The 14,628-nt window shown below is 34.6% G+C and overlaps 1 protein-coding gene across 1 annotated transcript in view; it reads right to left on the bottom strand.

The window, feature by feature from the left end:
- Positions 1-14,628, bottom strand: part of LOC143230298 (voltage-gated inwardly rectifying potassium channel KCNH6-like) — a 188,449-nt gene that overhangs the window by 64,095 nt on the left and 109,726 nt on the right. Inside the window, exons 6-7 of the mRNA XM_076463564.1 lie at positions 7,000-7,419; positions 8-401 (exon numbers count right to left, since the gene is read on the bottom strand). Coding sequence (XP_076319679.1) covers positions 8-401; positions 7,000-7,419 — 814 coding nt within the window. The remainder of the gene's footprint in view (positions 1-7; positions 402-6,999; positions 7,420-14,628) is intronic.

The raw sequence follows: 14,628 nt of genomic DNA, 5'->3' as shown, positions 1-14,628 counted from the left end.
GACTTACATCCAATCAGCATCACTAGGATAGAAAAGATCTTCTCCATGTTGGTATTAGGAGCAACATTGCCAAAGCCCACACTGGTCAAGCTACTGATGGTGAAGTACAGTGCTGTAACATATCTGGCTTTGATGCTGGGTCCTCCATAGGAATTGTTGTAGAATTCGTTTGTGTCATTAGCTAAGTGATCCAACCAACCTATTTTATTTTTCATTATGTTGCGCTCTGCATTTCCAATTGCATACCAAATACAGGCCAGCCAATGTGCTATTAGCGAGAAAGTAGCCACAAGCAAAAGTAGCACAGCAGCTCCATACTCAGAGTAACGGTCGATCTTCCTGGCCACACGGACCAATCGTAGTAGACGAGCAGTTTTCAAGAGACCTATCAGTGTCGTTGTCTAATAAAAATAAATCCTTTTGTTTTACTATATCAATTTTATTTTCAATAAAAGTCTAGATTTCTTAAACATTTAAGCATATATATTTGTTAATAAAATTTTAAATAGCAGTATAATATTGTTTCAGTATGTCAAGTAATCCATTTTAGTTCACTTATGTTAAAAGCATATACCTCCAATAAAATGTATCCCAGAAATACATGTAATATCAACTTATCATCCAAAAATAGGCTCACATTGCCACAAACAGTGACATAAAGAGTTCGCCACATGCTCCACCAAGGCCAAATAACTCGTTTTTAACTTGTCAACTTCATTTTTTCTGTTCTCTTATTCTATATCTCCACTTCTTTGCCTAATAAGATTTAAGCTAACTACCACTACATGGAATTTTATATATATTCCGCATTATCCGTTACTTCAATGTTATCATTCAAGCCATATTATTAATTAGCTTTAACTGATGTTTAAGATTATTTGACAATCTCGTAATAAACCTTACCTATTTTTCTTGACTATGATGGAACATATGACAAACATATTCTTCCCCTATTTCCCTTTTGTTTTTATCTGTAACTTGGTACACTAAAATGTTTATAATTTATTACAATATTTGTTATAAATCCTATTTCTGATACTATCTTGTATCCTCTATCAATCACTACATATTTTAAATAATTTAATTCTAATATTACATTCCTTTATATTCCTTATATAAATAAACATTAATCGTCCTATATACAAAAGACGAATCAAAAAGGATTTTTTTTTGCAATAATGAGTGACAGATATCTAACTTGATGGCATGGCAACTGAGAACGACTTTCTATACACTTATGTAGACATAAAGTCACTCTCTTCTTTTAACTAACATTTAAAAAAATTAAACAACCCACCTCTTCCATTTATAAAATGAACTGTATCATACGACTGATCAAATTAAGATACTTCTGAAAAGCAATTAATGTATGATTACATATTTAATTCATGGTAGTTTAAATTCTTGACTATCTGATAGTGAAATGCCACATTTGTATAGTTATATTGTTAACAATATGTAGCGAAAGCAGACACCATTTAGAATATTTGAACAATAAGCTCTCAGTGTTTTCCACAGAAATGTATTAATTTAAAGTATGTATGAGGTCTATCATTCTAATGCATTTTGTAAATACTATTATTAATTCCAGGAAGTATGAGGTAGAAAGGAAGTTGACATTAAAGAAAATGAACCTAACAGACAAAGACCGTTTATGGAAATGTAGAAGACTGGATGTTCTATAGGAACAGGAGCAACTTCAGAGATATGTGGAAAATGTCCCAAGTACTTTGCATTGACATAAGCCAAGTGTTCCATTGGTGTTTGGCCCAGCATGGCCAGGTGGTTAAAGCACTCGATTCGTAATCCGAGAGTTGCGAGTTTGAATCCCCGTCACACCCAACATGCTCGCCCTTTCAGCTGTAGTGGCATTATAATGTTATGGTCTATCCCACTAGTCATTGGTAAAAGAGTAGCCCAAGAGTTAGCAGTGGGTGGTGATGACTAGCTGCCTTGCCTCTAGTCTTACACTGCTAAAGTAGGGACAGCTAGTGCAGTAGCCCTCATGTAGTTTTGCACAAAATTCAAACAAATCAAAAAATCAATAGTGTTAATTTCAAAAGAAAAACTTTAATAAGGGGAATGCTAAGACTGGTACCACCTTGGTTTAATGTGCAGTGGAACTCGGAACAGTTACACTTCAAAAATGTTATATCAGTATATAAACTTTAAATACTTACACAAATAAACTGTATGTAAGAACTATATTTTTGCAAGTTAAAACAACAATATTTTTCTTCTGCAATAATATGAGAATGTGTATTACAAGTTTTTCATTTCCTGGGTATTATAAAGCATAGTTTACTTCTTTAGCTAACTATGCTTCCTATGTAATTCGTTATGCATTAACTGTTTGACACCAGCCATATAAAAAATTGGAAAATATAATTTCCAACAAATTTTCATCAAGTTGTGTTGTACCAATTGTACTTTTAGATTATATGTATTAACTATTTATTGAGTGTTTTCTATAGCTAAGTCACATCAGGCTGTCAAATTCCCGATTTTAGTGTTGTCTCAGCGGGGAACAATTATTTATTAATTGATGTGCAGCTCTTGCTTTATCCATACGATAATCTCTGCAGTGTTTTTCTTAGTAACATTACAGAAAATCTATACTAGATTTGAAAATAGTTTTCCTTGGTTGTTTTAGGGGAGACTAGTAGTAAATTAATACCATTATAATACGAGCCTAAGTGCTATTTAAACGCTCCTTCGAGCAAATACATTCTGAACTTGGAAACTTTTCTGAAATTACAGAAAAACCATAATATATCAAAGACAATTGTTTTGATTATTATAGGAGATAACTTGAGTAATCGAAAGACATATGAAGTGTGTCATTGAGTCTTAATTAATACAACTACCCTATCGGGACACATTTAAGCTGGTCTGTATAGCTCTGTTTTCAGTATTACACAAAAATAAAAATAGATTTAGACAATCTTCTCTCTTTATTGCATGGAAGTAATCGAATGACATGGGACACGTTGTATTTAATGCTATTTTAAGCTTATTTAAATTGCCCATTTAGGAAAAAATGTGCTTATCCATAGAGACATCGTCTTATTTTATAAACAAAAAACTTCAGTTGATCTGCAAATACTTACTCCTAGAATTGTAGGAAAGAGCTGGAACAATTGAGTGGCGTACATGTGATATTTAGTACTGCTTAAGTAACTTGTTCGAATAATAGTATGCTCGTACATTCTAAAAGAAATAAAGCCATCCCGGATTGACTAACTGTAGCAAAATGTAACTCAAAATCAGCCCTGCAAGACGGAGAGGGAGTGTCAGCTGTGGGATCCTGATGCTTTGCACTTCCTTTTCTGGAGCTTTGGCTAGAGTTGAGTAATATGGTCTAAAGATGAAGGGCTAACTGTGTTAGCCGTTCCTAATTTAGCAGTGTAAGACTAGAGGAAAGGCAGCCAGTCATCATCACCCATTGCCAAATCTTGGGCTACTCTTTTACCAATGAATAGTGGGATTGGTTGTAACATCAAAAGAATGTGCAGGTTTGGTGTGACAGGAATTCGAGGTCACGACCATGGGATAGTGAGCCGAATGCCCTAATCACCTGGCCGTGCCGAGCTATGAAGACGAAATAAAAAGAACCAATAACCTTTACACCACTAGGGTGAATAGTATAATATACTACCTATTGATAGAAAAAATAGAAAGCAATGTCTAGTTAGCTCTTCTTGAGGCACAAGACTACTATAAACCTAATATGAAAAAACAGACGAGCAAAGCAACTTAACAAGAAAATATACCTAACAGGAATTATCAATAATCCCTGGGAATTCTCGGATTAATGAAAGTTTATTGTTAAGACTAAGTCATTTTTTATTTAAGAAGGTTGTAGCCGAAACAGACAGTAAATTAAATGTTTTAACAGAAAATTGATAAGGCTTAACCCGGTAACTAAAGACAAGCCTGAACACTGAAAAATGAATCACTTCTACAATTCATGCATTCCTATTACTACGACTTTATTTAGAAATAGCACAAATTTCTTATATACATGTTAACAATTTTGAATGTTCTAAGATACATTATCCTAAAATTTAGTTTCCTAATTCTGAAACTTGTATATTATGAACACTTGCGGAACGCCATACGTTCACTGTCTGCTACTTCACTTTCAAATAATACCACAAAATTAACTTAAGTATAAATTAAACAGTGCGAAAACCAAGTTATTAATTTCTTATCTACAAAACATGTCAGGAAGTCTTACAAAACTCATTCTAACTTTTAATATTAATCAATTTTAGACTTGAAATACTTTCTTGTATTAAATCGTTTAAACGTTAAGCTCTTAACTCATCGTGAATAAGTAGGATACATACCTTCTACTCCTCCACGAAACAAATGAAAGAAAAGAAGAAATGTTGTTACATAAGAAAAATACTTTCAAAAATAATAAACAAGTAAAGTAGCACACAAAGAAGAAATTCCACGCATAGTTTTAGAATACATATATTTCACAAATATACACTGACCTACATTTTCTAAGCAAATCTAAAAAGTTCAGACTTATAAAAATTCGTGGTTGATAAATGCAACCTTTAGAAACTGCATATGATCAAATATTTCGAACACTAGCTAATTTACATGTTTTGTTTTCTCTGATCTGGCTAACCTCTGAAGAAAATATTTGATTTGTTGAATAGTGCGAAAAGCTATTCGAAGACTATCTGTGCTAACTGTCACTAATTTTTAAGCAACAGTTTAAAGGTAGTTACAAGTATTTTCGGCGACTAGTTTCTATCACACGATTCGCAAATGGCGAGATGAATACCTTAACCAGCAGGGTGTGATAGGCTGTATTGAAATTAAATAATTTTACTGAATTTTTAAAAATAAGAACAATAGAGGTTAATCGTGCTTCATAAAAACAATTAACATATGCTAATACAGTGTCATGCATATAAACGTAGAAACGAGTCATGATGAATGTAAAATGCTTCCATGATTTACGTTCATCTGGAAGATACTGCTAGGACGATTATTCATATTACAACATTGTTAAATAATGTAGAGCAAATGGGTACAATGCTGAAATAAATTAGTCTTCAGTGTTGTCCCTAGCAGTACATCTCTGTATAAAACTCAAGTAGTAGAAAGTTTAGGTCAGCAATAAGCTTGAAAACTGTGCCTCAAACTCAGTTATAAGAAATGCCATTGTCTGCAGCGCGCGAAGATCATAGTTACAAAAGAATCCTCTGATCTAAAGAGCTACTGCAATGATGAGATCATATCTCTTTTTATTAAACAAAACCTTTGACGCTAAAAAAGGTTTACAAACTTTGATCTACACCGCGAAATAAACGCTTGTTTCCACGACAGAGATGGAAAGAAAACTGAAATCACAGAAGTCCTATTCAAATACAGAGTTGTCAAGTCTTCCGATGTAGCTCCACTAGACTTGGAAGCTATTATTCATACAGTGGAGGGTCTGCGAAAAGTTAATCAAAATGTGTGATCTAAACCTGACCTCACCATCCTTCACAAAAATTTGCCACAATGGAAATTACATGTCAGACAATGGTGCGTAATCATGGTTATCAGAAAGAACAACAATGAAAGTAGTTGGGGCATCATGTGACCTGGAATACTTTTCTTATAAGGTACGATTAACTAACAGTAGGCCCAGCATGGCCAAGCGTGTTAAGACATGCGACTCGTCATCTGAGGGTCGCGGGTTCGCATCCCCGTCGCGCCAAACATGCTCGCCCTTTCAGTCGTGGGGACGTTATAATGTGACGGTGAATCCCACTCTTCATTGGTAGAAGAGTTGGCGGTGGGTGGTGATGACTAGCTGCCTTCCCTCTAGTCTTACACTACAAAATTAGGGACGGCTAGCACAGATAGCCCTCGAGTAGCTTTGTGCGAAATTAAAAAACAAAACTAACTAACAGTAGTGTTAAGTTGCGACAGTGCCCAAGATGTCTTAATTATCTATTAATCGTTTATATATTTTGAAAGTTGTACTTCATAAAAAATTTTATATGTTGCTAATTTCATATAATTCTTATGTCCTACAACTAGCCCATGAATTAAAATTTTATCATGATAAGTATTTTTTATATGGATTTGGCTTACTTCAGGAAAAGGATAACAAGTAAATAAACAATATACTTTAAACTGATATGAAAAATATTGTTCATTTCAGCCAGTATGGGAAAGTTTTGAGATATTCTCTTAGTTTCATAAGTCCGTTTGAGGTTACCAATCATCATGTTTGTTAGTGTCAAGAAACAAAAAAAAACTGATATAACTTTGGTCTCTACAAAACAGTTATTTGCTGTTGGTTTTCCAATAATATGCCACATCAGTATAAAAGCATGGATATATCACTATAATTTACTGTTTCCTGACCAATAATTTCGAATTAATACTGTAAATAGGCGTGTTAATGAGAGTTAATTAAGTACAATATTTAGAAACGTTTTAACTTACCAATAGTAAAAGTGTAAAATGATTGTTTGTTTTGGAATTTCGCACAAAGCTACTCGAGGGCTATCTGTGCTAGCCGTCTCTAATTTAGCAGTGTAAGACTCGAGGGAAGGCAGCTAGTCATCACCACCCACCGCCAACTCTTGGGCTACTCTTTTACCAACGAATAGTGGGATTGACCGTCACATTATAACGCCCCCACAGCTGGGAGGGCGAGCATGTTTGACGCGAGTCGGGCGCGAACCCGCGACCCTCAGATTACGAAGCGCACGCCTTAACGCGCTAGGCCATGATACATCAATAAGAGTTTGAAGATTTTTATAAGACCATAGTTAACATTTGTTTAACTAATATGCACTGAGATAAAAAAACATGCTCTATTTTTTCAATAAGTTTTGTTGACAGAATTTTTCAACAATGTTTCTGTTTACTACAAATAGAAAAACATAACGTAATGATTTACCATTCAATTTGCATGCAGTTTACTGAAAATTCAAATGTTTATAAATTAAAAAAAAAATTATATATTACTCATACCTCGTCAGTCTCAGATCCGAAAAGCAGAAGGTCGAACGGAATAGCTGCCACAAGGTCAATGATGAACCAACCACGAAGGTAATGCACTGCGATCCTGCTTGGATGACTGACCACTTCTTCGTTGGAGTTGACGTAGGTGGTACGAAAGTTAATAAGTATATCAATTATGAACATGACGTCTACAATAAGATCAATGATGACAATAGGGTCATCCCCATACTTCTTATTGCGCTTGGGTTTGCTTTCATTCAGTAAAAATGCAGCAACATATGGAGTGAAGATAGCGGTGTAGATGACCAGAATAAGAATTATCCAATCCCAGAAGGCCTTAAAAGGGGAGTAGTGAAGAATGGTCCACTTGTGAACACGAGGCTTCTGAACCTTGTATTCTGGAAGGACATCAGTTCCCAAAGAAAGAACCTAATGAATAAAAATAAGTCATGTTATAAGCTACCCAGAAATATGTCACACAAGTAACCTGAAGAACATTGAGCAATACCATCACCAGCAGTTTAAATGCAAAAAATGCTGTTGTGGTACATGAAAAAAAAAAACGTATGCAAACCGATTATACAAAATAGGCAGAGTAAAAATATCATCATTATTACGATAAAACGAAAAGCAAAGATAAATAAAATTTTGAATTTTACATTTCTATATATTGTAAGGGAGGATTTGTAAACAGACCTGGTTTAAGTTTCAACAATAGCAAAAATTGATTATTTCAAGATTTTACATGTTTTTGTTCGATACAACAATTCAGTTACAGAACTTTCGTTTCAATATTTTGCTGGGTATTGTAGTCGCTATATATTGGCAAGAGTTGGCTTTAGTTTTGAAATTCACGGACTTCGTCCAGAAAAAAATATACTAGATGTATTTCTATAGAGTTTCCAAAAGTGTTTTGTTTCAGTAGTAAATGAAACCAAAACTAAGGAAAATAATTATTTTTATTACTTGATTTTGAAGTTAACATATGCTATATTGTAGCCTACAGAGTGCATAATTATTCTCGTGATTCGTGGCATCCATACGTTTTACTGATGCCACGACGGTACAAACTGGAATATTAAGCAACCGTTATGTGACGTCATTTAGTGCCGATTAACAAGCAACACAGTGGTTAAAACAGGTAACCCCTCCAAGAGGCTTTTGGTCCCGTTTGGGGGAAATTACACGTCAGGTTACAATAATAAACAACTGAAGTAACAGTCAAATTATAAGACGACCATGTGAAAAGTTTATTTGTTTCTATATAATAGTATCGCAAAGGATAACGAAGCGTGATGACTGGAATTCAATAGAAGTTTTGAAAGGTACATTTGACACAAACAGTCTGTAGTCACTTGTAAATCATTTTGTGTGTGTGTGTGTATGTGTGTACAATTCTCATCTTGACGCTCATTAACCTAAATAATAATTACAACACACACACAAAAGAATTTTCTTCATTATAGATTGTAGTACTGAGTGTTTAAATATTCTACGACGAAAAGCTTCTTGACAAAAATATATCAGTAAGAATGAGTTCTTTAAAAATAATATACCTAAAGCATTACCGAGAAAACTTCACGGTGCCTGGATCTTGAAACAATAACGGCGGTATTTCGTTACTGCAGACATTTAAGAGATCTCACTATAGGAGAAATAATAATGACCATAGTTCTTCACAGATGTATAAGGCGGGGAAAGTACATATACTGGCATAAGAATATCTACTGAGTCATCACATGGCAACACAAGACTGTTCTTTCTAAGCCATTATTTGGCAAAAGTGTGCGTATGTGTGTCCGCTTATAACTGAAGAACCGCTGGATCAATTGTCAACAAACTTGGTATATATCATTAAAATCAGCGGGGATTAATCTAGGAGGCAACATTCGGATCTGAAACACTCTGTCACCCCGGGAGATCCTATAGCAGGTAATAAGGAATAGAGTCCCACACCGGCAAATTCCACTGCGCTCATTGTTTATCAAAGCACGTTATGCTGTTTCATATAATCTTTGTATTTATAAACAACTGCGATTAAGCCGGAAAGTGTTAACAGACAATGGTTGATTAGCTGCTTTTATAGAGCAAACCAACAGTGGGCTATCTACTGTGTCCACCGCGAAAAATCGAACCACGAATTTTATCATGGTAAGTTTATAGGCACATTACTAAAAGAAAGTATATAATGATGAAACCGTTCTATAATCAGTGTTATTAATCTATCTCGTTAAAAAAATCAACTACAGTTGTATCAGAACTGAAAAAATGCTACATACTAAAAGGATTCTAACACTCTCTTTTGATTATAATGAGTTCATTCGACATCAAAATACATAAACCAAGCTATGCATTTAATTGAATTAATGATCAAGTGGTTACAGCGCTTAACTCGCAATCTCAGGGTCACGGGTTCCCCTTCCAGCCAAATATGTTCGCCCTTTCAATCGTGGGGACGTTATAATGTGACGATCAATCTCATTATTTGTTGATAAGATAGTACCCAAGAGTTAACAGTAAGTGATAAGGACTTTGACTGCTAAATTATGAATGGCTAACGCAGACAGCACTCGCATAACTTTGTGTGAAATTTTAAAAAAAAACAACAAAAAGAGCAATTATATTAATTCTTCGGTAATCTAGGATGATTCATGCTATTGCTCTGGTTATGTATGTAAACGTGCTCTGCTATTACACACACACACACACACACACACACACAAAAGATGTAATAAAAATTTGTTCACAAATGGTTCCAGAAGTGATTTAACAGTTTTTCCTTTCCTATTTTTTTTCAAAAAGAATAAATCTTAACAATTTTTGTTGTATATAAAGATATTCGTGAACAAGACAGATTTAAGAGAAGCAACTCTAAATGATCGAATTACATATCCACATATATTAAGTCATGAATATGTTAAAAGAGTTCGTTTACAAATAGTATATACATAGAGCTATTTCTACAATATACCTTTAGCTCCTCACTAAGGATCGGTCTTCATGCCTCATGAAGGTCATTTAGGTAAGTTAGAATGGAATTAAACATTAAAAAAGTGTTTTTAAATCGCTCTTAAACTGACTTTTTTCTACTAAGTGTAGTATTTGTTAATATTAGCATGTATATTAAAATTGTTAAAGCTTCGGTTTGCATAAATTAGCAGTATTGGTGTGTATAAATTGTGGGAAGAGGTGGAAGACACTGACACCTTTCCAATTACAAATTAAAAGTTATTTTCCCCACTGCACAGCTGTGTTTTACTTCTGATTGGTAATGGTTGAAATTAAATGAAACCTTTACAAATACACAACGTAAGAGTCGTGAAGAACAACATATATAATACATTATCTACATTTACTTATACACAAAAAAAAGAACATTCCAAAGACAACAATAGATTCTACAACTTTTCATCAACATGTCCTTAAAGTACATTTTTAGGTGGCATTCATGTCATTCTAGCCTTCGCACGAAAAGTATATAAAAACAACGAAACACAATTATTTTTGTATTTTGCACTCACAGAGGCCTAAAAGAGGCCCATATTTTGAATTTAATACACTACTTACTGACCTATGAAACGTTACAGAATGTAATGGTGCATTGCAGAAACATTCATCGAACATATGAGTGGTGGGTAATAGCTTACTTACTGGCTTAAATAAAATTATAAAATATAATGTTGCATTGTAAGGAACACACACTACACATGAGCGCTGCATATACACCACTTACTAGCTTATAAAACGTTATACAATATATTGGTTCATTGTAAGAAAATGAGCGGCTAATAATTCACTAGTTACTGGCTCATACAACACAACAGAACCCAATTTTGCAAAGCAGGAACATACCCTAAACGCGCATCAGCAAGGGCGGGATTTGGTAAGGGTGGTTAGGCTACCCCCTCAATCTTAGAAGAGAACCTGCATGGCAATTTCTGTGACACTTTTCTAGTCAGGTCGGATTAATCCACATAAGTAAGTTATGTCATAGCACAAGACCCCCAGCATCACTGGGGAAATCCAAACGAGGTCAGCCATCTTTGCCGCTTCTCAACCTATCCTTTCTAAAATGACGCTCCACGAGACACTGATAAGAGACTATTTATTGAACTATACAATATTACCGAATATAACGTCGTAGTGGAGGGACACACACGAGAGGTTGGTACTATACTACTTACCTGCCTGTGTACGTAAAAGAAAGTCAGTAGCTATACACTAATTTCTCATTGCATCTTATCGTTAATTTAGCCACTTATTTGTTTTGTCAAGAAGAAGAAAATTCCTGTAGCACTAAAAGCCCAGCATACTTTCCACAATAACGAAAATATTATGTTCACACTTGCCTCATAATGTTCATTAAATATGGAATGGAAGATCAATAAGTTAACCTTGTATTACCTTGTCTCATACAGAGTTAAGCTGGCTATGTGATGCTGAAAATAACCAGTTTGAGATGTAGTAGCTTGCAGGAACAAGAGAACTGTGTTTGTGAAAATATCTATATTGCTAAAGAAGAAAGTTTAGAATTATTTATGGACGACAAGCGAAAAAAAAAATTGTATAACTCTACAGAGTATTTGTAGCGAGATAAGCAAATGGTGCGTTTGAATATAAACATACTACTTTAAAAGCCAAGGGATGCCATTTTCAAAATAATACGCCGCTATGTGCATTTGTTTTTCCTAATACAGAAACAATTCTTGAAGAACATTATATAACTGCCAGATTCATTCTAGGTTTATAACTCCGTAATAAGGCTTGAATGTTCGTTCCAGGGTCAGGAACAGAAAGAACATCAGGCTAGGTAATTTAACAGATAAATGCTTTAAACGACACTTGTATAAAGCATCTTTTTCTAATTAAATGGAATACATCGATAATAATAATAAGCAATAATTATTAAAAACGGGAACTTTCCGAAAAAAATCCCGAAAACTATGCATCTTTCGATTTCCTATGACATCATCCTCAGAAATAACAGTAAAGGGACAATTGGAACGTGTACACCCACCTAACCATTTACATTCCAAAAACGTCATCTAGGTTTAAACTACCAATACTTACAACACATCCGGTACTTTTAATATTTCTAGACCTGGACCAGCTTCCTTGTTTAATATGATATCTTTTCTTTTAAATAAATATTTACTGAGTAACGACTTTAAATTTGCATTCCTTTTAATTGTAGGTAAATTAAACAGATGTCCAAATTTTAGACAAATGTGGGATTTTTTGGTTGTTTTACTATTTTCATGTGAAAACTACACGAGGGTTATCAATGCGTAGCTTGTTTGTATGTTTCTGAATTTCGCGCAAAGCTACACTAGCGCTATCTGCGCTAGCTGTCCTTAATTTAATAGTCTAATACTAGAGGGAAGGCAGCTACTCATCAGCACCCACCGCCAACTCTTGGAATACTCTTTTACCAACGAATATTGGGATTGACCGTAACATTATAACACCCCTACGGTTGAAAGGGCGAGATGTTTGGTGTGACGTGGGTTTGAACCTACGATTATGAGTCGAGCACCCTAACCACCTGGCTATGTCAGGCCATCTTAGCATAGCCGTACCTAATTTTGAGAAAGCGGTTAATCAACAGTAACCCAATGACAACTTCTAAGACTACTACTAGTCTTTTAGTCGGTTAGTGGTATTTTGTCGTCACTGTGAAAGTGCATCCAAGAATCCATAATTAGAAACCGTAAATCCACGAATTCATAGTTAAGGTATACTAATTACTAGACCACATGAAGTCTCAAGTGTAGAATACATCTGAGAGCTCGAAACAATTAAAAGCTACCTCAATACATTTCAGCAATTAACTCAGAATGATTTTTTTTTTTTTTTAAGAATTAAGCACAAAGCTACACAATGGGTCATCTGTGCTCTGCCCACCAGGAGTATCAAAATCCGGTTTTTAGCGGTGTGACTCCGCAGACATACCGATGTAAAAATGTGGGGCAAATACGAATGGAATACGATTGTATATCAAACAGTTTTGTATGCAGATTCTGATGGTTCTTTATCCTTTGAGATATTAAACAGTGGCATTTATAAGCTTCTGGGCCCCTCTTGGTTCTCATGTATCCGGCGTTGCTCAGATAAATAGGATTTTGGACTCGAATCGCGTAATGACATTTATTTGTATAAAGACATGTTGCATTAAAATTAATTGGCGTATTTCAATACAAAAAACACAGAACTACGCGCAAAATATGACATTCTGGTAAGATAAAAAACAACATTCTGACATTCATATTTATACCTATTTTACTAAGCTTTGCGCCTGTACCATAAGATAAAAACGGAGGAGGCTTCATAATCCCCAATAAAATCTTTCGCGAACACGTGAGAAAATTGAAATTGCAGTAAATATAATAGTAAAAAATCACATAACTTCATATTCTGCCTGACCACAAGCACTATTCGCTGTATGATTATATCATATCTTATTTAATTCATTCCTCTGAGTGAAAAAACACATACAATTTCACGTATGTTTTACTAATCGCTGAGAATATGTGTAATTTCAAATTAATCATTAAGAATATATTTCTTACACCACGACTTAACACTGAATAAACGCAAATTTGTGAAGAACACAAAGTACAAAGAGTGGAAAACATTCTTATACGAGAAAACTAGTGATAAACCTACCGTATCATTTGTACCGGTATTCGTTGCAGTTGACTCTCTTGAGGATCTGCCACTGGCACTGCGGACTTTATGTCCCCAGTTTTTAATCCTCTGGTGGACAACTCGAAACATTTGCGTTTTGATATCAGAAAAGTTGAAAAATCGGTTACTCACGGTTACTTAGCAGTTTAGCACTGGTTTGATATATCCACCGAACGGATGATGTATTGTTGTGTACAACAGCAGTTTCAATACAAGATTTATTGCTTTGACACGATTGTTAGAGGTAGCCAAAAACTTGAATCCAATCTGTTATATAATATACAACTCAAACGTAAATATATATAACATTAATAAAAAGTTTGTTTCTGAAAACTGCAAATAACATTAATTTTGTTTTGAAAACTACAGTACGAAAAAAAAAAGTAAACTACATTTGGAGAACAGGTTGAAACTAATTACAAGTTCACGTTTTCAGCTATGTAAGAAATCCATCTAAAATTGGGCAAACATAATTTCATCAGTAGAAGCACTCCATTAATGAGGCAAAAGACATATCCCTAGTCTACACATAAGTGTTTAAATACCAAGTAAATTCGAATTCAAACTGTAGTTGTCAACAAACCATACTTTAGTTTAACAAGCTATAATGGCGTAGTATTAAATCAGGTACTGAAATATATTATAAAAGATGAGTATATTTAGTGATTAAGCCTAGCGATAATTTCTTATAGCTTCAGCTTCTGAGTTTACAGTCCTTGTGGTTTAGAACAACTGAACCAATACGTTCAAGAAACCATACGTGTGTATACAAGTTCGATCTGTCTACTCTTCCGGCTGGCCCACTACACTACAACAAACGGTCCAGAAGTTGCAACTCGGAGGAAATATACCCAAAATCAATATCTTGCTTCTATTTAGCCTAGCGTTTTAGAAGGTAGTCACTTCAATAAATCATGACACACACACGACCCTGCACTGTACTGCTCTATA

Source organism: Tachypleus tridentatus, chromosome 10 (assembly GCF_004210375.1).
Source record: "Tachypleus tridentatus isolate NWPU-2018 chromosome 10, ASM421037v1, whole genome shotgun sequence".
Classification (NCBI taxonomy): domain Eukaryota; kingdom Metazoa; phylum Arthropoda; class Merostomata; order Xiphosura; family Limulidae; genus Tachypleus; species Tachypleus tridentatus.
This window is presented reverse-complemented; position numbering and strand designations above follow the sequence as displayed.